Source organism: Marmota monax, unplaced genomic scaffold (genome assembly GCF_021218885.2).
Source record: "Marmota monax isolate L192 unplaced genomic scaffold, Marmota_monax_Labrador192_F-V1.1 WCK01_AAM20220418_F8-fsc00151, whole genome shotgun sequence".
Classification (NCBI taxonomy): domain Eukaryota; kingdom Metazoa; phylum Chordata; class Mammalia; order Rodentia; family Sciuridae; genus Marmota; species Marmota monax.
In genome coordinates, this window is record NW_026694226.1 from 2,736,786 (window position 1) to 2,759,943 (window position 23,158).

The 23,158-nt window shown below is 39.5% G+C and overlaps 1 protein-coding gene across 3 annotated transcripts; it reads left to right on the top strand.

Annotated features, from left to right (window-relative positions):
* The first annotated feature begins 1,848 nt into the window (after positions 1-1,848).
* Ptges3 (prostaglandin E synthase 3) lies at positions 1,849-23,015 on the top strand. Of its 3 annotated transcripts, XR_009228810.1 has the most exons (9): positions 1,849-2,266; positions 15,583-15,696; positions 15,834-15,903; positions 16,979-17,077; positions 17,667-17,756; positions 20,486-20,548; positions 21,266-21,378; positions 21,548-21,572; positions 21,858-23,015. XR_009228810.1 is itself a non-coding variant. In XM_046466695.1 (8 exons), coding segments are annotated over exons 1-8 (483 nt in total). In that variant the 5' UTR covers positions 1,849-2,264; the 3' UTR covers positions 21,878-23,015. The 3 variants fall into 3 exon arrangements, 1 of the variants encoding a protein (XP_046322651.1); XR_009228809.1 differs by having other exon boundaries at positions 21,266-21,572; XM_046466695.1 differs by lacking the exon at positions 21,266-21,378.
* Positions 23,016-23,158: the final 143 nt, after the last annotated feature.

The following is a 23,158-nucleotide window of genomic DNA, read 5'->3' on the forward strand; positions in this document are numbered from 1 at the left end:
CAGACCCCTCATCCCCATCCCTGACTAAAGGTAGGACCATTTTACCATTGAGCTACATCCTCAGCCCTTATTTAGGTGGTACTGGGGATGAACCCAGGATCTTGCACATAATAGGCAGGCATTCAACCATGGAGTTACATCCCCAGCCCCCCCATTTTTTTTTATTATCTTGAAACAGGGTCTTTCTAAATTGTCAAGGCTGGCTTTGAATTTATCCTCCTTCCTCAGCCTCCAGAATAGGCTGGCGCTAACTGCTCCAAGCTGGATAATTTTTTTTTTTGTACCAGGGGTTGAACCCAGAAGTGTAACCACTGAATCACATCCCCAGCCCTTTTTAAAAATATTTTCTTAGACATTGATGGGCCTTTATTTTGTTTATATGTGGTGCTCAGAATCAAACACAGTATCTCACGCATTCGAGGCAAGCGCTCCACCACTGAGCCACAACCCCAGCTCCCATAGCCCTTTTTATATTTGATTTAGAGATAGGATCTCAACCAAATTGCTGAGGCTGGCTTTAAGCAGAATCCTCTGGCCTCAGCCTCCTGTGCCACCATGCCCAGCTGGATAACTTTTTTAAGACCTGTCCTGATTCTTCCATCCAAGATAGACTTCACTTTATGCTCTCATTACTTTTTGTACTTCCATTATAGCAACCAGTTGATTTTGTATTTTTGTCTTCCTCAAATGGTAGCAGGCTCTTTAGAGTTTAAATATTTAAAACCCTTTTATTATCTTGAAACAGGGTCTTTCTAAATTGTCAATTTGAGCCTAGGAACCAAACTGCACAGTATCTAAAACCATAAGTACCGTATTAAAAAGACGCCCCAAACCTTGTTTTCAAAATTTTTTGGCAGTGCTGGGGGCTGAAATCAGGGTCTCCAGCCTGCCAGGCAAACATACATTAGTCCTGAGCTACATCCCTAGCCCTTTACAAACTCTTTTTTTTTTTGTACTGGGGAATGTGAACCTAGGGGTGCTCCATCATATAGTTTTTTTAGACATCCCTGTTCCTTTGCAGTTTTTATGTCTCGCTAAGTTGCCGAGGCTGTCTTTGAACGTATGATACTCCTGCCTCAGGCTCCAGACCCGCTGGGATTACAGGCTTGCCCCACAGCGCCCGGTTTTCCATAAATGCGCTTTCCCCCAGTCTCCTTGAGTACTGACTACTCCCTTACTCCGGTTAGCCGGCAGCTTTGCTTCTCTTGGTTACTCTCCCACACCAGACCTTATCCCAGTGCGTTACATGAAGACACAGTCCAAGACCCAATAGTTTAAAACAGACGGACAGGTGGGCAGCCGCACCGCAAAGATGTGCGTGGAAACCCCGAGTTTAGTATGAGACTCCCCTCAAATAGCCTTCCTGTCTCACCTACAGCACTCAGGTCTCAAAATAGAGGCCAAAACCCGCCCCCAAAGGCAAACGCTCCTTCTCAGCCAAAGTCCTGGCGCTTTCGCTGCCCTGGACAGTGTCCCCAATCTTCAGAAACCGGCGAGGTGGGCCCAGGCCCTCGATTCTGAAGTTAGCCCTTTTCCGCAAATTTCACGAGCACAGTCTTTTCACATCTTTTTGCGATGGACTGTTTCCTCAGTGGCCTCATTTATCCACTCAAGAGTAACCAATGCCCCGCTTGACTCATCTAGTCCCCCAACTTTGCATCCCTGGGCTTTAACCTTACTCTCAGAGCAAACGCAGCCCTTTGGTCAGGGAAATCGCCAAAGGCGCGTGGCCGGGCGGTTAGGCAGCCAACGGTTTTCTAACGCGAGAGGGGAGAGCGGGAGGAGAGGCGGGAACTAGTCAGCCACCGGAGGGGGTGAGAGGGCGAAGGGCGGGGCCCGCGCCGGGAAGGATCGCGAAGGAGCAGGGTGGCCCCGCCCTTTCCGTAGATATCTCTAGAAAGCCGCGCAGGAGCCCGAAAACAAAGACTGCGCACGCGCGGCTACAGGGCCCGGGCATTTTGCTGCGTCACCAGCCGCCGCCCGGCCTCACCACCCCTCGCTCGCACGCACGCACGTTCTTTCTCCGTCCTCGCGCCCCTTTTCCTACACTTTCCTCTTCTCCCCGGTCGAAGAGCCGCTCTCTTCGCGCGGTGCATTCTGGGGATCTAGGTCGAGCCCGCTGCCGCCGTCGCCTAAGGAGAGCGACTAGAGGCCGCGATTGGGGAGAAAACGCCGGAGTCGCCATCGGAGAGGAGCCGATTCCCCAGCCGCCGCCGCCGGAGAGGCCCGCCCACCCGTTCGCCCGTCCCCCTGCCCCGTTCACAATGTGAGTGCGACATCCCGCCGCGGGAAGGTCGCCCGGAGTGAGGCCGAGGCCGCTCTGGTGGCTCCTGAGCTGCCGGGAAGTGGCTCTCTGCCCTCCCCCCGCTTGCGGCCCCTTAGGCTCATTCTCCTCAGTGGGGGGCAGTCGTCCCTTCCTGGGGGTGGGAGGTCCGGGGATCCTTGTTCCGGTTACCGTTGGCTGGTGGAGGACATTTTTTCCTCCAGATGTCTGCTTCCCCCACCTCTAAACCGTCCCTTGGCGGCCCCGACCCTGGCAGAAAGCTCACTTTTTCTACCTCCTGCCATACGGGTCGCTCGTAACTCCTAACTTAGCCCTGGGTCCTGAGCTCCTGTGAGCTTTTGCGGAGCGGGCGCTCTGGAGGCGTGGGCACTCAGGTCCTGCCGCTTCTTCATGCCGCGGCCAGGCCTTGGGTCAAGGGTACCCGTGGTGGGTGCCATCTGAAGCTGATGTTGTTCCTGGTATTGCACCACGCGGCCCTCCGCCGTGAGCGGCAGGTACTGCTAGGCAACTTGAGGGAGGCATGCAGTCTCCACAAGTTACTTCCTCTCCTGTGTCTTGGTTTCTTGAATGTGGGTCCTTCCAGGACGTTTCCTAACTCCAGTTTCTTGAAAATAATGAAGTTTGCCCAAATTCAGCCGCTTCCCTGGGAGCGAGAAGTTACCAGGTCGAGTTGGAAAAATATGTGTGGACGTTTTCTGTGTTCCACGTTAAACTTTAAGTGAGGTTTCATTATCTTCTCAATGTAAGGATGGAACAGGTAATATAATGACCTTTATAAAGTGCTTAAGTTTATGTTTATTGCAGGTTCGTTGGTAGTGTGTTTTCCTTTGCGGTGCTTGGGATCAAACCCAGGCCCGCACATGGTAGGCAAATGCTTTACCATTGAGCCACATTCCAAGTTCCAGGTAAAGATAGCGATCTTAATTATGACAAAGGAAAACCTCAGTGATTTTAACCAATTAAGAATTCTTGGCACTGTTTTCCAGGCCTTACGTTCTCCTGAAAAGCTTTTAGTTTTTCAAATGTGAGATTTTATAGTGAGGAGGATTAACTCAAGTCACTATGGAGAACAATGTTTTTCTATAGAAAGCAAATTACTTTCCAGGATTTAATTATGTATTTTATAAGGCTAGAAATCTAAATAAGTAAGTTTGAGATACACTGCAGTCAGTTGATGGCTGAGCCTGCCAGGAGAAAACCTTTATTTCTATGAATAAGGGTGAATATCAGAACTTTTCCAGGATTCCCAACTCCCTCCAGAGTGACTTCTAGTAGAGTTTACTTTTGTGTGCGTGTGTGCTGCTGGGGATTGAACCCAGGGCCTTGTGCATTCGAGGCAAGCACCCTACCAATCAAGTTATATCCCCAGCCTCTAGAGTTTACTTTTTAAGAAAATATAAATTTATATCTTATGCTAATGTAGTCCTGATACATTAAATTTTGAAAGGAAAAGCAGAAGAGGGGGCTGGGGATATAGCTCATTTGGTAGAGTTCTTGCCTTGAATGCACAAGGTGGTCCTGGGTTCAATTGCCAGCACCACATACCAAAAAAAAAAATTATGTGGCAAGGATTCTCTGTCTTAACCCCCCTTCTTTTTTTTTTTTTTTTTTTTTGGAGAAGGAACTCCATAAGTTGCTTAGGTCCTTCCTAGTTGCTGAAGCTTCCTTTGATCATTCTGCCTCAGTCTCCTGAGCCTCTGGGATTATAGGCCGGTGCCACTGTGCATGGCTAAAATGCCTTTTATAATTTGAAAATTGATGTAAGGAGAAGGTGAATTTTTGGATAAAGCATAACCAATTTAATAGTAGTCAAGATATCTTTTCATGAAGAATATTATGTTTGAAGTGGCTTGATTTAAAACACTTTCTGGACATCAGTTAATAAGTAAAATGTCAAGGTATGTAAATATATGAAAGGTGTAGCAATCAATAGTCCCAAAAGCATTTTCTCCTTACCTTCATTTTTGCTCTGTTGAAGAGACCAGGTGTATTTCTTTAAAAGTGCTCAGTATGTGTTATCTTGTAAACTCTTAAGGCCATCTTATCCAGCTATTGGCTTAGATGAGTTGAATCTTAGGAGTCAGTTATTTGGATTGGAAGAGACCTGTAATAGGTCATAAATTCTACAAAGAATCCATCTGATAAGAGTTTAATTTGTTGATGTCTGTTATGAAGTTGTGGTTTCATGTGTGTGTGGGGGGGTGGAGGGTACTAGGGATTGAACTGAGGGACACTCAGCCACTGAGCCACATCCCCAGCCTATTTTGTATTTTATTTAGAGACAGGGTCTCACTGAGTTGCTTAGCACCTCCCTGTTGCTGAGGTTGGCTTTGAATTCAGGATCCTCCTGTCTCAGCCTCCCAAACTGGGATTACAGACATGTGCCACCATGCCTGGGTGTTAGGAAGTTTTTTAGAGGTGGAGAGATTTATGCTGAAAGTCTTGAGGGTTTGGAGATTTTTTTTTTCTCCCTATATAGAAACTTCCTGATTTTTCTACTTGAAATTGTTAGATTACAAGTTTTTTCAAGTACTTTATGTGAAAGTCTCCTGATTTCATATCTACCTTTGAGAAGGTTGTCCCCCCCCCCCTTTTTTTCTTCTGTGGATTTAACCTTAGAGTCTCCATGTTGGACAAGCACTATCTCTGTACTACATCTCTAGCCCTGAAAACTGGAGTTTTAATACATCTCTTCATTTAAGATTTTGCAGGGCTGGGGATATAGCTCAATTAGTAGAGTGCTTGCTTCACATGCACAATGCCCTCACATGTTCAATCCCCAGTACCACAGACACATACACACACACACACACACAAATAAAAAACCTTGGCAGACATTGAACATGGCTGAGGCATGAGAATGACAAGCTTCCAGGCAACTTAGAAACTGCCACAAGATTTAAAAAATAGGGTTGTTGTGTAGCTCTGGTAGAGTGCCCATTTAGCATGGGGGAGGCCTTCGGTTGAATCCCTGCCACACCTCGTCCCCCACACAAAAAGACCTTGCATCAACCTAATGTAGGGAGTGCTACTTTGCACTTCCTTATAAATTATTACCTTGTAGGAGCAGTTAACAATGGGTGATGAGCTAGTTTTACTTACTTTTGATTGTTTTTTTTTTTTTTTTAATTGTGGTGCTGGGGATTGAACCCAGGGCCTTGTACATGAAAGGTAAGCACTCTACCAACTGAGCTATGTCCCCAGCCCCCTAGTTTTACTTACTTTTGTGCCTGTGTGTTTCAATACATTTTCTGGAAACATACTCTTGATTCTCTGTAATTTTAAAATCTTATTTTGCTATATCATTCAGTAGGATTAAACCCCCCAAATAAAATGATCAGTTTTAGCCTTCAAAATAAATTGTCATAGCATATTGTATATGGTTAATTTCTTTAAGGTAGAAAAGAGTAAATGATGTTGGCCTTTGTTCAGTGTTGATTTCCTAACCGCTGTAACCTGGTAACTGGATTTTCTTCTTTCTTGCTCAGTTAGACTTTAACTAGAAAACATTAACTAAAAATGACAAAATCACATGTGTGCAAAGTGACTGTTTTATTAAGATCGACCTTTTTAATTTTTGCACTTTAAAAATTTAGATGCCTATATCATTTAGGGGTTTTAGGTAGTTAGTGATATCCTATTTTAGGAAAACCATACCTTTGTAATATCAATTGTTTCGAGTCAACTTAGTTTTTTTTTGTTTGGTTTTTGGCACTGGGGATTGAACTCAGGGGCATTCGACCACTGAGCCACATCCCAGTACTACCCAGGCTGTTCTTCAACTTGGGGGATCCTCCTGTCTCACCTTACAATAGCTGGAATTAAAGGTGTGCACCATTGCTCACAGTTTATAGTTTTTGTTTTGGTGCCTGGACTGAACCCAGGAGCACTTAGCCGTTGAGCCACATGGCCAGCCCCCTCCCCCTGCCTTTTTGGTACCAGGAATTGAACTTGGGGGGATTGACTACTGAGCTACACCCCCAGCCCTATTTTGTATTTTATTTAGAGACAGGGTCTCACTGAGTTGCTTAGCACCTTACTGTTCCTGAGGCTGGCTTTGAACTCCTAATCCTCCTTCCTTGGCCTCTGGAGCTACTGGAATTACTAGCCAACCCTTTTTATTTCAAGACAGGTTCTTGCTAAATTGCTTAGGGCTTCACTAAGTTTTGAAGCTGCCTTTGAACTTGTGATCCTCCTATCTCAGCCTTGGATTACTTACAGGCATCACCCACTGTATCTGGCCTCATCTGAGTTCTTAAATGGAGAATTGTTGCATCCAGTAATTTCACTATCAAAATACAGAATACGTTGTATTAAACTTTTTGTTTACTGTGTGGATAGATTGTGATAGATTTTATAGATTTATTTATATATTTTGGTATTGGGAATTGATTCCAGGTGTGCATAACCACTGAGCCATATTCCTACACACACACACAACCTTTTTTTTTTTTTGAGACCGTTTTTCCAGATTGCTTTGGGCTTCACTTTGTTGAGACTGGCCTCAAACTTGATAGAACTAAAGTATGTAGCTGGGCACAGTGGCACATGCCTGTAATCCAGTGACTCAGGAGGCTGAGACCGGAGGATTCTAAGTTCAGAGCCAGTTTCCACAACTTATCGAGGCCCTAAGCAACTCAGTGAGACCCTGTCTAAATAAAATTTTTAAAAAACTGGGTACAGGCTGGGGTTATAGCTCAGTTGGTAGAGTGCTCGCCTAGCATGCGTGAGGCACTGGGTTCAATTCTCAGCACCACATTTTTTTTAAAAATGGTATTGTGTTCATCTACTATTTTTTAAAAAATATTTAAAAAATGAAATAAACAAAAAGACAGGGGATGTGGCTCAGTGGTTAATTGCCCCTGGGTTCAGTCCTCCGACCAAAAAATAAAGTATATGAAGTTGTATACTGGTGGGGAATGAATGTATTATGCCTCCAGTGTCTTATATGTTTAAATATCTAAATAAAGTTATTGGGGCTGGGATTGTAGTTCAGTGGTAGAGCACTTGCCTAGAACCTGTGAGGCACTGGATTTGATTCTCAGCGCCACATTTTAAAAAAAAAAAGGTATTGTGTCCATCTACAACTAAAAGCAACAAAAAAGCATTTCTTCAAGAAAATGAAGTTACTATCTAAGTACTTAAAACCAATTAGATTGTTAAAATACATCACTTACTTTTCATCAATAAAGATAAACTAAACTAAGCCAGGAATAAGGACCCCCCCCACCCCCGTAGATGGATAGAATGCCTTTATTTTATTTATTTTTATGTGGGGCTAAGGATTGAACCGAGTGCCTCACATGTGCTAGGCAGGTGTTTTGCTACTGAGGTCAAGCTTATCTACTCTCAAAGTATGTAAGAGGATCCCAAGGTTAAGGCCAGCCTCAGCAATTTAGCCAGAGCTATTTCAAACTGAATGATTAAAAAGGGTTGGGGTTGTAAATCAATAGTAGAGTACTGGTGGATTCAGTCCCCAGTGCCATGAAAGAAAGTCTCTGAGAAAGCCAAGCATATCTCTTATCCCTCTTAAGTTGCTTAGCACCTTGCGATGTTTCTGAGGCTGGCTTTGAACTCCGATACTCCTGCCTCAGCCTCCCAAACCGCTGGGATTATAAGCCTGCACCACCATGCCTGACTACCCTTTTTATTTTGAGACTGTGTCTTCCTAAATTGCCCAGGCTGGCCTCAAACTTGATCCTCCTGTCTCAGCCTTCCAAGTCACTATAGAGATACTGGTGTGCATCACCATGCACAACTGAACAATTTTATTAAATGACCATTTTTGCTATTTTCTCCAGTGCATCTGACTACGGATTAAGATGTTAATGTTTTGTAATTAGATGATAACCTGCTAATTTTTTCCACAGTGATTTGAGTAAGAATCAAATTTTTCCGGTATTGTAATGATGTACCATATTTGTATATGTAGAAAATTTGATTTGTTTATTTATTTCAACCTTTTTGCTTTTTAAAAATATTTTTTCAGTTGTCAGTGGACGTTTATTTTATTTATTGATATGTGGTACTGAGAATCGAACACAGTGCCTCACACATGCTAGGCAAAGTGCTCTGCCACTGAGCCACAACCCCAGCCCTGATTTGTTTATTTTTATTTTAGTTTTTAACTGATGGGGTGCAATGCGAATTTTTTTTTTTTTTTTTTTGGGTGGTGTTGGGGAACTAGGGATTGAACTCAGGGGCACTCAACCACTGAGCCATGTCCCCAGCCTTTTTTTGTATTTTGTTTAGAAATAGGATCTCACTGAGTTGCTTAGTGCCTCACCTTTGTTGAGGCTGGCTTTGAACTCGGGATCCTCCTGTCTCAGCCTGTCAAGCCACTGGGATTACAGGTGTGTGCCACCACACCTGGCTTAAATTCATTTTAGATATACACAATAGTAGAATTTTTTTTTCAAAAAACTTTTTTGTCAATGGACTTTTATTTTTATTTCCTTGTATGCAGTGCAAGAGCTCTACCACTGAGTCACAACTCCAGCCCCTTAGAGTGTATTTTGACACAGAGTGTATTTGGGCACAGTGGCCCAAATTTATTTTAATTAGGATCCTGTTCTTGTGGTTAGAAGCCTTGATTTGAGGGCTGAGGTTGTAGCTCAGTGGTAGACTGCTTGCCCAGTATGTATGAGGTACAGAGTTCAATGCACAGCACCACATAAAAAAAAAATAAATAAGGGGCTGGGCCTGTGACTCAACAGTAGAGTGCTTGCCCAGCACGTGCAAGGTGCTGGGTTCCATCCTTAGCACCACATTAAAAAAATAAATAAATAAAATAAAGGTATTGTGTTCATCTACAACTGAAAATACCCTTGATTTGTAATGAAACTTATCTGGACACTGCTGTAAAAAGAAAGATTTTAAAAATAGCTGAGGGGATAACTAAAATGATGAGGAATTCTGTGTGAAGAAAAATCTACATGTATATATGTATATTAGGTTGTGCTAAATGTATTTCAGTGAGTCAGATTTACTTGAGTTATGATAGTAACTAAGATTTATAAGCCTTTTATATTCTGAAAAAAAGTAATATATATTATATAAATATATATTTGCCTTGTGTAGGGTATTGAACTCAGGGGTGTTTTGTCCTTATTGTTGGAGGTAGTGACAAATTATATGCTGTAGCATTCTGTTACATCCAGTATTTCTTGAGGATGGAACACAGGGCTTTGTACATGCTAGTTGAGTGCTTTATCACTGAGCTGCATCCCATACTCAGCCCTGTTTTGTTTTGTTGAACCCAGGTGCACTTAACTACTGAGCCACATCTCCAGCCCTTTTTATTTTTTGAGACAGTCTTGCTTAGTTGCTTAAGACCTTGCTGAATTGCTGAGTCTGGCTTTGAACTTGGTGGTCCCCCTGCCTCAGCTTCCCAAGCTGCTGAGATTAGAGGCATTTAGCTTCCTTGGGGCATCTATTTTTAAACTGTGGTGCTTGTAATTTTCTACACATTAGGATTAAAAGCTACCCGATTAAGACCTATAGGAAAGAATTTCAGGCTATGAAAAATTTAGTTCCTTCATTTGATATTATATAGCCCTAAATCTGAGCTTAGAAATGCTGGTCAGAAGAACATGAAATGTCCCATTGGGTTTGCTTTTTTTTTTTTGTTTTTCTCTAAGTAGTGGACTTACATAGTATATGGAGAGGTATAAACAATTTTTATATCTGTATTAAAGTGAATTTGTAGATTGGCACTGGTGTGAATTTTGCCAATGCTAATTAAAAAGGCTCAAGATCAGGTGTAGGGCATTCAGTCCCCTTTCCCTGAATTGTATGTATCTTTGTCCCAATTTTATTTTCAGCAACCACTGAAAAATGTAGAAGCCATTTTTGTCTTGGCCTTACCCCATGGCTTAAATAATTTAAATTTCTTTATTGCCTAGGAAATTATTGTATTAGTTTGATATGGCTGCCATAATAAAGTATCACAGACTGTGTAACTTAAACAACTATTTATTTCCTCACTATTATGGTAGTCCAAGATTAAGATTGTCAACAGGGATAGTTTCTTCTGAGGCCTCTCTCCTTGCCTTTCTGGTTGCCATCTTTTGTCTTTCTCTGTAATTGCATGTGTCTTAATCCCTTCTTATAAGGGTATTTCATTTTGGATCAGAACCTACTCCAAGATCTTATTTTCACCTAATTACCTTAAAAAAAAAAAGCCAGGCCTGGTGGCTCATGCCTGTAATCCCAGTAACTCAGGAGGCTAAGACGGGAGAATCAGGAGTTTAAAGCCAGCTTCAGCAACTACAAGGCACTAAGCAACTCAGTGAGACCCTGTCTCTAAATAAAATACAAAATAGAGGTGGGGATGTGACTCAGTGGTTGAGTACCCCCAAATTCAATCCCGAGTACCACCTCCCCTTACAAGAAAAAGAAGAAAATTTTTCTCCAAATATATAGTTACTTTCTTAGGTGCTTGGGATTAGGACTTCATGTAAATATATATATATGGGGGGGTGCTGGAGATTGAACCCAGGGTCTTGTGTGTGGGAGGTAAGCACCCTACCAACTAAGCTATATCCCCAGCCCTGGACTTCATATATATTTAGGGGAAGAGCAATTCATTACATAATAGTGATACAAATATATAGATTACGTGGTGTGAATCTGAGGAAAGTAGATTGACTCTTTCCTTGTTCTGGTTATGTCCAATTTCTGTTCATATTAAAGAATATGAACAGAAATTGGACATAACTTTCCTATGTTCATATATGAATATAGGACCAGTATAACTCCATATATGTATAGCTGCAGGAATGGGATGTTATATTCTGTGTGTGTGTGTGTGTGTGTGTGTGTGTGTGTATATATATAAAATGTCAGAATATATTCTATTTTCAAGTGTAACTAAAAATTACATAAAAATAATAAAGTTGTTGCTGGGGTTGTGGCTCAGTGGTAGAGCACTTGCCTAGCATGTGTGAGGCACTGGGTTCGATTATCAGGACTACATATTTTAAAAAAGTAAAAAAAAAAAAAAAAAATTCATACACACAAATCCAAACAAACTGAAGAGCTGAAAAATTCAGTTTAACCAGGCTACTCCTTCTAGAGGTCTTTTTTTTTTTGGTGTGTGTGCACTAGTGATTGAACCCAGGGATGTTCAACAACTGAACCAGTCACCAGTCTTTTTTATTTTTTATTTTGAAACGGGATCTCAATTGAGTTGCTGAAGTCCTCACCAAATTGCTGAGGCTGGCTGTGAACTTGTGATCCTCTTGCTGCAGCCTCCCAAACTGCTGGGATTATAGGCATGCATTGCCATGCCAGGCCCATTTTTTGTTTTGAGACAAGAGTCTGTCTTACTAAGTTTCTTAGGATCTAACTAAATTGCTGAAGCCAGCTTGCTTGCTTGCTTGCTTGCTTTTTTTTATGTTTATTTTTATGTGGTGCTGAGAATTGAACTCAGTGTTACACACATGCTAGGCAAGAGCTCTATTACTGAGCTACGACCCCAGCCCTGAACCTGGCTTTGAAGTTGGATATCCTCATGCCTCAGCCCCCCAGGCTGCCAGGATTACAGGCATGCACTACCACTCCTCTTTAATCTCCCTCCCCTTAAAATTTTATTTTTTTTATTTTTAGTTACACGTGTCAATAAAGTCAATTTTGATACAAGTATACTTTATTCTAATTAGGATCCTCATCTTGTGGATATGCATGATCTACAGGCTCTTAATATACAAATCTCTTAGTTAGCTGTCTTGTAATCAAGATCAATTTTTTATTACATGATGGTCAGGATTTGTTACTAGCCTGAAAGAACTGGTTTATGGAATCATTTAACATGTTCCTTTGCCTCATATTTCATCTAAGCTGGAATTAAGTTAAGGTTGGTTGGTTGGTTGATTCTTATATTTATTTCGGGTACTGGGGATTGAACCCAGGGTTCACACAGGGTTGGCAAGTGCTCTTTTGTTTGTGCTCACCTGCATCCCCAGCTCCAGTAGTCATTCCTTTGTGTGCTCAAATGGCCTCTTGGTATATGTTGCTTCTTGTTTTTAATTTTGCATGAGGGGGATTGAGCCTAGGGCACTATACCACTGAGCTACATGCCCGGTCTTGTTTTTTGTTTTGAGACAGGATCTCACTAAGGGGCCTCAGTTTGCCTCTTGCTTCACTCAGCCTCCTGAGTTGCTGGGATTACAGGTGTGCACCACTATGTCCAGCTGTTGTCTCCTATTTTGAATGACCTCATGATCTTCAAAGCTTCATTTGGGCTGGGCACAGTGGTGCATACCTGTAATTCCAGTGGCTCCGATGCTGAGGCCAGAGGATCAAGAGTTCAAAATCAGCTTCAGCAACTGCAAGACACTAAGCAACTCAGTGAGACCCTGTCTCTAAATAAAATACAAAATAGGGCTGGGGATGTGGCTCAGTAGTTAGTGCCCCTGAGTTCAATCTCGAGTTACCCACCCCACCCACCCCCCAAAAAAAAAGTTTTATTTGTGCAAAATGTCCCAAGTTCATATGTCCCACCTTAGATCTGGCAACAGCCATTTATGTAAAGGAACTCTGGTTCCTTTTAGTTGGGAATGCTATTTTGGCACCTGGAGAGTTTTTCTTCTGGTTGTTATCTTTAATGCATGGGTTTTTATTTGTTTTGTTTTCCTTCCAGTTTGGAGGGGATTGAACCCAGGGCTTTGTGCATGCTTGACAAGCATTCTACCACTGAGCTACATCCCTAGGTTCATTAATGCTACCTTAAAAATAGGACTGTGAGGGCTGGGGATGTGGCTCAAGAGGTAGCGCGCTCACCTGGCATGCGTGCAGCCCGGGTTCGATCCTCAGCACCACATACAAAAAAAGATGTTGTGTCTGCCGAAAACTAGAAAATAAATACTAAAATTCTCTCTCTCTCTCTAAAAAAAAAAAAAAAGTAAAATAGCAATTCTTATACAATGTAAAATTGTTCTCTTTGAAAAAAAATAGGACTGTTAGACGGTGGTTGTGGCTCAGTGGTATAGTGCTTGTCTAGCATTTATGAAACACCAGGTTCAATCCTCATTACCACATAAAAATAGATAAAAAAAAATTTAAAGAAATAGGACTATGAGGCATTACCATTTTTTTTGAGGGGGGGGTGGTTTTGGGGCCTCGTACATGCTAAGTGCATGTTCTACCACTGAGCTATACCAACACTTCCTCCCTAGTCCCTAGGTAGCAACTATTTTCAGTTAACCACCACTCATTACCATATATAAAGTACATTGTGTCTATAAGAAAAATAGAAATAATATGTGGTCTATTGAAGAAATAAATCATTGAATCAGCATACTAACATTCTAAGTTATAATTCCCTATTCCACAGAAGTTTGGTTAGATCTTTTAAAGATAGCACCCTGGGGCTGGGGTTGTGGCTTAGTGGTAATATGCTTGCCTAGCATGTGTGAGGCTCTGGGTTTGATCCCTGGCCCCACATAAAAGTAAAATAAAGGTATTGTGTCTACCTAGAACTAAAATAAATAAATAAATTTATATTTTTAAAAGCATCTTGCAGGGCTGGGGATATATCTCTGTTGGTAGAGAGCTTGCCTTACCTTACATTGCACAAGGCCCTGGGTTCAGTCCCCAGCACACCCCCCCCCCCCACACACACAATCTTGCTGTATTGCCCAGGCTGGTCTCAATTTTCTGGGTTCTATTCATCCTGCTACCTCAGCCAGCAGGGTAGCTGGAACTACAGGCTTGCATACAGGCAGGGAGGTGCTTGATTTAAAGGGTTAAGAATTTCAAAGTTTGGAATCAGCTGTCTTGATTTATGACTAAGATTTGAATATATTACTGCTACCTTTTGGGAGGAGTAACTGAAGACTGAACCCAGGGGCACTTTACTACTGGGCTGCATCTACAGTTCTTTTTGAGATATATATATATTTTTAGCTTTTGGCGGACACAACATCTTTGTTTGTATGTGGTGCTGAGGATCGAACCCGGGCCGCACGCATGCCAGGCAAGCGCGCTACCGCTTGAGCCACATCCCCAGCCCTATAGTCCTTTTTAATTTGTATTTTGAGACAGGACTCTCAAAGTACAAAGAATTCAGTAATACAAATAGTTGAGATTGATGTGGTTCTGTCTCCTGTCATCTTTTTAGCTCATTCTTTAGATTCAAATGTTGTTCTGTGCCTTTTAAGAATTTTATCTTTCCCCAATACTGAGGATTTAATCTAGGGTCTTTTGTTTGCACTCTATCATTGAGCTACTTCCCCAGTCTAGTTGTTCCTGTGCCCCCAGTACTATAGATGGAACCCAGACGTGCTCTAGCACCGATCTACATTCCTCAGCTCTTTATATTTTGAGACAGGGTCTCAGTAAAATTTCCCAGGCTGGCCTCAAATATCTGCCTCAGCCTCTCTTGAGTCATCAGGATTACAGAATGTGTGTGCCAGGAAGGTTGCTGTCCTTCTGAAACTGAACATTGTTAGAGCCCTGTTTTACCTTGGAATATAGTAGTTGTTGTACCAGGGATTGAACCCAGGTATGCTTAACCACTGAGCCACATCCCTAGCCTGTGTATGTTTTTACTTTGAGACAGGGTCTTACTAAGTTGCTGAGACTGGCTTTGAATTTGTGATATTCCTTCCTCCGCCTCCGAGTCCCTGGGGTTACAGGTGTGTGCCACCATGCTCTGCAACTTCATGAATCATTTTAATGAACTATCATGGTTATGCAGGACAATATTTTTGTTATTGTTAATTTTTATTTATTTATTTTTCAGTTTTCGGTGGACACAACATCTTTATTTTTATGTGGTGCTGAGGATTGAACCCAGTGCCCCACGCATGCCAGGCGAGTGCGTTACCGCTTGAGCCACATCCCCAGCCCTTGTTATTGTTAATTTTTAAAACAAAGGCTGGATGGTACATGTTTCTTATTCTAGTGATTGGAACACTGAGGCAAGAGGATCAAAAGTTCAAGCTAGACTGAGCAAATTTTTGAGAGCCTCAGGAACTTAGATCTTGTCTCAAAATAAATAAGGGCTGGGCATGATGGCACATACTTTAATCCCAGCAATTTAGTAAGGCCTTCAGTAATTTATTGAGACCCTGTCTCAAGATAGAGCAGGGCTGGAGATGTGGCTAAATGGTTAAGCATCCCTGGGGTCAATCCCTGGTACCAAAAAAAAAGGCGTTTAAAATTATAGTAAATTGCCTCAAAATAGTCAGTATCAGAAAGAATAGAGAAATGTATTACTTATGTACTAAACTTTGGGTGTTAAGTAAATATTGTTAGGAGTTCCAGCTTAACTTTAAATTTTTTTCTCTTTGTAGGCAGCCTGCTTCTGCAAAGTGGTACGATCGAAGGGACTATGTCTTCATTGAATTTTGTGTTGAAGACAGTAAAGATGTTAATGTAAATTTTGAAAAATCCAAACTTACTTTCAGGTAAATTGCTATTTTACAACATCCGATTAAAAATTTATTTCAGACAAATAAATAATTGGTTTGTATGTTCTTTTTTTTTTTAAGTTATTACTAATCTTTGAAGAGGCTTATTTCTTTTTTTCTCTTTTTTTATACAGTTGTCTTGGAGGAAGTGATAATTTTAAACATTTAAATGAAATTGATCTTTTTCACTGTATTGATCCAAATGTAAGTAGTCTTAATGTTTTTATCGTGATTTAAATGGTAGAGAAATGGATAATATACTTCAAGTGTTCTAAGATGTTAATTTTTTAACAGTTCAAAGTCTTAACTTTATATAGCAATATCTTTCTCCTTTTTCTGCTTATTTTTGATCATGCTATGGTACTTTGACTTGGCAGCAATCTTGAGGCTTATCTAAGAATAAAATCTTTAAACCATTCTGTGGTAATGCCATATTTAGTCAAGTCCTTTTTTTAAATTCATTTATTCATTCATTCATCTATCTATCTATATTTATTTATTTAATATGTTGCTGAGGATGGAACCCAGTTCCTCACTCATTTGAGGCAAGTGCTCTACCACTGAGCTATAACCTCAGCCCTTTAGTCAGTTCTTAAAGGTTTTATATCATCTTATGCAGACAAGGAAAAAAATAATGCCAGATTAAACTAGAATTGTGGGGGGCTTCTTCTCAACCCCCAATTGGATAGTTTTGAATTTTTCTTTTTTAAATATTTTTTAAGGTATAAAGGGATACACAATATCTTTGTTCATTTTATTTATCTATTTATTTATTTTTATGGTTGTAGATGGACACAATGCCTTTGTTTATTTATTTATTATGAGGTGCTGAGGATCGAACCCAGTGCTTCACACATGCAAGGCAAACGCTCCCATCGAACCATAGTCCCCCCAATATCTTTGTTTATTAATTTGTTTTTTTTAATGTATTGAGGGTGGAACCAGTGCCTCACACATGCTAGGCAAGTGCTCTGCGACTGAGCTACAGCCCTAGCCCCTAGTTTTGAAATTTTTAGCTGTCAAGGGCCTGCCTCTTCAAGTCTGGAGAATATTTAGGATAAGAAATGAAAAAAGGAGAGGTGAGAGCCAAGTGATGGTAAATGCCTATAAACCCACTTACTCCTAAGACTGAGGAAGGATCATTAGATACTGAGGACCAGCCTGGGTAACATAGTAACTATAGGCCTGTCTCAAAAAAATAAAAAATAAATAAAAATAAAAACAGGCTCCTTTAGTGATACTGAAGTAATAAATGGTTTGATGGTGCTTTTGTTTTTAGGATTCCAAGCATAAAAGAACGGACAGATCAATTTTATGTTGTTTACGAAAAGGAGAGTCTGGCCAATCATGGCCTAGGTTAACAAAAGAAAGGGCAAAGGTAGGTTTTTCATTTTCTTTTTTTAAAGTTAATGTTTTAAATAATGAAAGATAACACTTATTTTTATTTCAAAGCTAAATATAAAAGCTCATAGTCTTACTTTTTTCCTCTAACACCAAATGTCGTTAGAAAATCAATTTTCTAGTTGATGTAGAATCTTCTGCATTCAAGAAAAGACTTTGGGGCTGGGCATGTACATGAGTGGTAGAAAGTATGTTTTGTATGCACAAGATCCTTAGTTTAATCCCCTGTACCATAAATGGTGGGAAGGCACATAGATAAATAGACATTGCATAGGAGAAGCCTTTGTAAATTACTTGATTATAATGTGGGAACCTGGTTTGGTCACTGCAAAAATAAATTATTCAAGTATGTGCGAATTGTTCTACCAGTTAATTTTGTTTTTTTAAAAAAGTTAGGTTTAACCACTGAACCCTATTGATTTGATGGGGATTTTTCCATTTTTGATTGGGTTTATGTGTGCACACACATGCCTGCACCCATAGTAGATATGAGCCTGAAGTTCAAAAAACATGTCTTGAGGTGCAAATTAACCTAATCATAGGGTGTTGTTTGTATTGATCTATAGCTTAATTGGCTTAGTGTGGACTTCAATAATTGGAAAGATTGGGAAGATGATTCAGATGAAGACATGTCTAATTTTGATCGTTTCTCTGAGGTAAGTTCTTTTAAATGCATTCTCTAATCCCCTACCCCCAGTAAAGTTTTACATAGTCATTTTAATTTGATTTTAAGCACCTAATGGAATTCAAGATAGACATTTTCAAGACCATTCTTTGGTAACACCAGATAAGATCTCAACAATAATAATTTAATTTTTTTTTAAAGATTAGGTTCTCAAGTTGATGTGTAAAGACAATATATACACTATACAGTCAATCAAGCACAGCTAGTTAGAGTAACTAGCATTAAAATGGATTTTTTAATGCAGTACCCATTGCTTGTATTTTAGAGCTACATAGTACAGATATAAATAATTAAACCAAGAATCATGGTGCCTTGTTCACTCTGAGATGTGTGTAGGGTCATTGTTGCTTTTCAAGACCAGGGAGAAGGGCCTTAAAAGAACCTGTTTTTATGGCTAGGGATGGGGAATGCTGGGTATCCAACCCAGGGCCTTATGCAGGCTGTGTGCTACACAAGCACTCTACCACTGAGATATACCCACATCCATGCTAGTCCTTGCTCTTCTGTTTTCTAAGGTGTCACACATTACCGTGGCAAAATTAAAAAAAAAAAATCTAATCACTGGTTGGTAGAATAGACCTTCCCAAACATGCTGAAACAATTCTAATTAGAAAAGAGAATATTAGGGCTAGTAATATAATTCAATGGTAGACTGCTTGCCTAACATTCAATTCCCAGCACCATAAAAGAGAGAATCAATTTGCAAATTCATCTGCAATTTGAAATTTTTTAATCAACAAGATTTTATTTGCATTTCTTTTATGAAAATTAAGAGTTGTTTCCAGATTCTGAGTATTTGACTACTTAAATTTAACATCTCACATGACAATGGCACCTTGTTTCAACAGGAGGGGAGGATAGTGGTTTCATGTGTTAAGTACTATATCTCTTGTGCCATTCTACCCTCAATACTTACCATTGGTCGTGGCACATTTTGAGCATTTTTCCTGCTCAAAAATATAATAGAAACATTCAACAGAGCCCTCAAACAGTATGGAAACTTTTACTACTAGTTATTCATGTCATTCAAGACTAGATTGTGCCAGATGTGGTTGGTACATGCTTGTAATGCCAGCTAATGAAGGCTGGGGTAGTAAGGATTGAGTAATATGCCATCTAAAAAAAAAACAGACACCAATGACTAGGTTGCAGAGAAAATTTATACTGAGATTTAACTAGGGGTTCTCTGTGTTTGTATCTATTTACTTATTTATTTTTGTGGTACTGGGGATTGAACCCAGGGCTTGGGCAAACTAGGCAAGTACCACAACTAAATCATACCCCTATCTTGTGGCCCCCTTTTGTACCTGAGATTGAATGCAGGGACGCTTATCCACTGAACCCCATCCCCATCCATTTTCATCTTTTATTTTGAGTCAGGATCTTGCTTACCCCTTTTATTATTGATGTTAAAGATAATTTAACATGGGATCTGTCTCAAGTTTGTTTATGTGCCAAACAGTGCTAACTGTAGGCACATGGTATATAGTAGATCTCTGGAATTTGGTTGATTTTGTTTATATAGCTGGAACTTCATAACTATTGAACAGAAACTTAAATCATTTTCTCCCCACACCTGCCCCCAGCTCTTAGCAAATACTATTCTATTCTCTTCCTGTGCATTTGAAGACTTAAAGATACCTAATATAAGCAGAATCATTCAATATTTGACCTGTGACTGCTTACTTTGTTTAATAAAATGTCCTCCATGGTCATCCATGTTGCATGAGGCAGGGTTTCCTCTTTGGTGTCTGTGGTGGTAGGAATCAAATCCAGGACCTTGTGCATGCTAACAAGCATGCATTCTCACTGAGCTATGCCCCTGCCAGAATTTCCATCTTTGTTAAGGTTGAACACATTAAATGGTATGTATGACTTAAGCTTAATCACCCTTCCAGTTGTAAAAACTGGGTAAGCATATAATTGAATAGTTTCAAGTTTTACATTTTTGTTTACAATGTTATATATAGCTATTTACATAATTTTATTTTTTAAACTTAAATATTACATAAAACTTAATTTAGGGAGAAAAAAGTCCCTGTGGTAATAAGTTGTTTACTGTTGGACTATCTGTGTATCTTAAAGTAATATACTTCTTAACTTTCTATCAACTAAAGATGGGAAATTACTGCTTAATGTAAGTATGCTCAATTGTTAGTCCCAGTTTATTGTAATTCAAGAGCATATTCCACAATTTGTACCTCTCAAGTTATGTGGTGTCTTCATAGTTACTGTTCATCTTTTGTACAAATTAAGCATCTTAAAGGGCTTGATTTTAAATCATTTTATTGGTGCTTTACAACAGTTAACACCGTAATGAGAATACAACAATATACTTGCCAAGTAGCTTAATACACAGAGCTTTACAATTTTAATGAATCTCATCCTTTTCCTGCACCACTAAACACAGATTTTGATGGTCTATTTCTCCTTCATATATGGGGTGTCTTGCTGAATGAATTTTAATAACCTCACTTCAGGGAGAACCTAGGCTTAATTTTTCTTCAAGTTCTGACAGTTTTGTGAAATTACCTAAAAAATATACCTTTTCCAGAAAGGCAAGGGTCTTAAGATTCTTCTGCATTTTTCATTTGTGAAAACCTGTGAGAAAGACTTTAAGATTTATTCTGGAGTGTGCAGCCTAATAATTAGGACTTAATTTAACATCATTTTTAAAACTAATTTTTACACTTCAAATAGATGATGAACAACATGGGTGGTGATGAGGATGTAGATTTACCAGAAGTAGATGGAGCAGATGATGTAAGTCTATAAATGCTTTTTTTTCTGTTTACTTTTAATAGTGAGAAGCAATGCATTTATAGGTTGTTTTATATAGACTCAAGGTTGCTTTTTTTCTTTCTTTTTGTTTTTCCTAAAAAATATATAGGGAAAAAACAGGTTTTAAAAATGTGCCCATTTTTGATAGATGGGTACCTACTAGGGAACTGGTGTTTGTGGACCATTCCTAAAGGGGCTGGATTTCATGAGAATTATTGCATAGCCTCATCATATAGTTTATTCAATTAAGAGTAAGTTTAGGGTAGAGTGCTATTATGCACCCCTGAAGTCCCAGAGACTTAGGAGGCTATAGCAGGAGGATCACAAGTTCAAGGTCAGCCTCCACAATTCAGTGAGCCCTTTAGCAACTCGATGAGGCCCTGTCTCATAAATAAATAAAGAGGCTGGGGATGTAGCTCAGTTAAATCCCCAATATATGCATCCTCAAAAAAATAAGTTTAGGGATTACTTTGATTAAGAATGCAAATTAAATAGGTGTAAAAGTAAACAGACGGACATTATAAATCTATTAAGAGGAAAATATACTAATTAGACCATTTTCTCAACTTGTGGCATTCTGTTGATATCTAGAAAATTATTCAATATAGTTTGGAAATATTTTAATTTTAGTATCTAGAATTAAAATTTGTTTTCATTGACCTTTGTATTGAGCCATTTTTCTTTTCATCGAATGCCAAGAGAGAAGAGGACAGTTGACGGAAGAATTCAAAGGGTGTGCTAAAGTCTTACCAGGAAGCACACACCAATTTTTACAGAAAGTTAGATCTTCTGCTGTACATCCATTCTCCTTAGTAAGCCAGTATACCTTAATAAGTTCACTGATTAAATTCCTCTATTCAATATAACTGTATATCTTTGCTACTTTAGTTAAATAAAGTGCTTTGGCTTCTTCAGCTAAACTGCTTAGATAATAGGATTATTTGATCAGCTTGGTAACTTTTTCTATTTCTCATTCTATAGGATTCACAAGACAGTGATGATGAAAGTAAGTATTTTCATGAAAAGTATGTTTATACAGTGATGCTTCATGTCAAAGGCCAAACTTTCAAAGTAGAGATGTCAGCTTGGTAATGGTTTTTGGTAGAAAAAATGAAGTTTTTATGGCATTGAATAAATAGCCAAGGTAGAAATGTCAATAATTTGAGCTAGTGACAAGCAGTTACTCACTAGGCTGAACTTTTTAATTCGATTTTGGCTGCTTTTCCTATAAAAATAATATCAGTACATTGTTCCCTTGTGATTTATACTAATGTTTTAAAACTCCTTTCAGAAATGCCAGATCTGGAGTAAGGAATATTGTCGTCGCCTGGATTTTGAGAAAGAAAATTACTTCTTCACAAGATTTCATAATTGAGAAAATTCCTGAGTTATAGCTCTAAAGGCAGATGCTGTATTTGCCTCCTTTAACCCATTTTTCAACCTGTTTTTCCCCCCTTTTTTAAAGGCTTCACTAAGGGTTGATAATATACCATTGTATGGGGCAAATTTAAGTCAGCTAAGGCACTATCCTTATGCATGAACATTTCCCAGACTTCCATGAAGCTGTTGAGGTCCTAGGCAATTGATAACAGCAGTTGTGATAAGTAAAAATATTTCACCTGTTCCTTTACTTTATAATATAATTACTGACACGATAGGAAGCTCTCAGCTTAGGGAAAGATAACTAAATTTTAGGTTTTAGGATATGGACTCAAGAGTGGCTGAAACAAATTGGCTGACATCTTAAACTGATAACCTGCCTTTCCTCTGGTGTACCCTACAGGATTGTTACACTAAAGTTTATTTTTCAAAAAAATTACTGCATATTATTGTATGTAAGTGATTACTTGTCAGTGTTCCAGATGTATCTTAGCTAAAACTAGTGAATGCCCTTAACTTAGATGGTTTTTGAAGCCTATACATTTGGTATTGTTTGGCCCTTAAGCTTTTACATCTCTTAGCATGGAGGACGAAGAAAGCTGTACATTGTTGCTTGAGAGTCTGTACATTTAGACCAGATTTGTATTTGCACTGTCAGTATGGCAAATGAGTGAAAAAATGTTAATACACTATTGGATTTTTTTTATTTTTTTTTTTAATTCAGCTTATCTGGCTGAAAACCTCAATTTATGTTCATGACAGTGGGGATTTTTTTAAATGTCTACATTCTTTCTAATAAACTGTTGGAAGACTTCTTGGCTGTCCTTTTAAGTGTCTGGTTTACTGTAAATTCATGTATTTACCATTTACTGGAATTTGAGTTTTTATTTCTGAGGAAGAATTTGGGGCTGTTTTTCTGTTTGGGGAAAAAAGAAGGCTTGCTGTAATGTCACAGGAAACCTTTTAAAAGTTAATCTGTAATAGAAAATTGTAGCTGAACTTTGCAGCGGCTGGAAAAGAAAGTGTTGTGATTTGATTGAAATAAAACTAAATCTGTTGTCCTCCTAAATCTGTGGGCTTCTGCATTTTGGCAGTTTCATTCCCTCACAGCTTCTGTATTTATCATAGCATAGAAATGCTTTGTATTTCAGCACTTCTTTAAAGTGTTAGTGCTAGAGATACAAACATAAGTCCCTCAGGTGGTATGCTATA

Coding starts and splice junctions, on each gene's coding strand:
- Ptges3 (XM_046466695.1), top strand. Junction 15,697..15,833: donor AAATCCAAACTTACTTTCAG/GTAAATTGCTAT, acceptor TTTTTTATACAG/TTGTCTTGGAGGAAGTGATA. Junction 20,549..21,547: donor AAGTAGATGGAGCAGATGAT/GTAAGTCTATAA, acceptor CTCATTCTATAG/GATTCACAAGACAGTGATGA.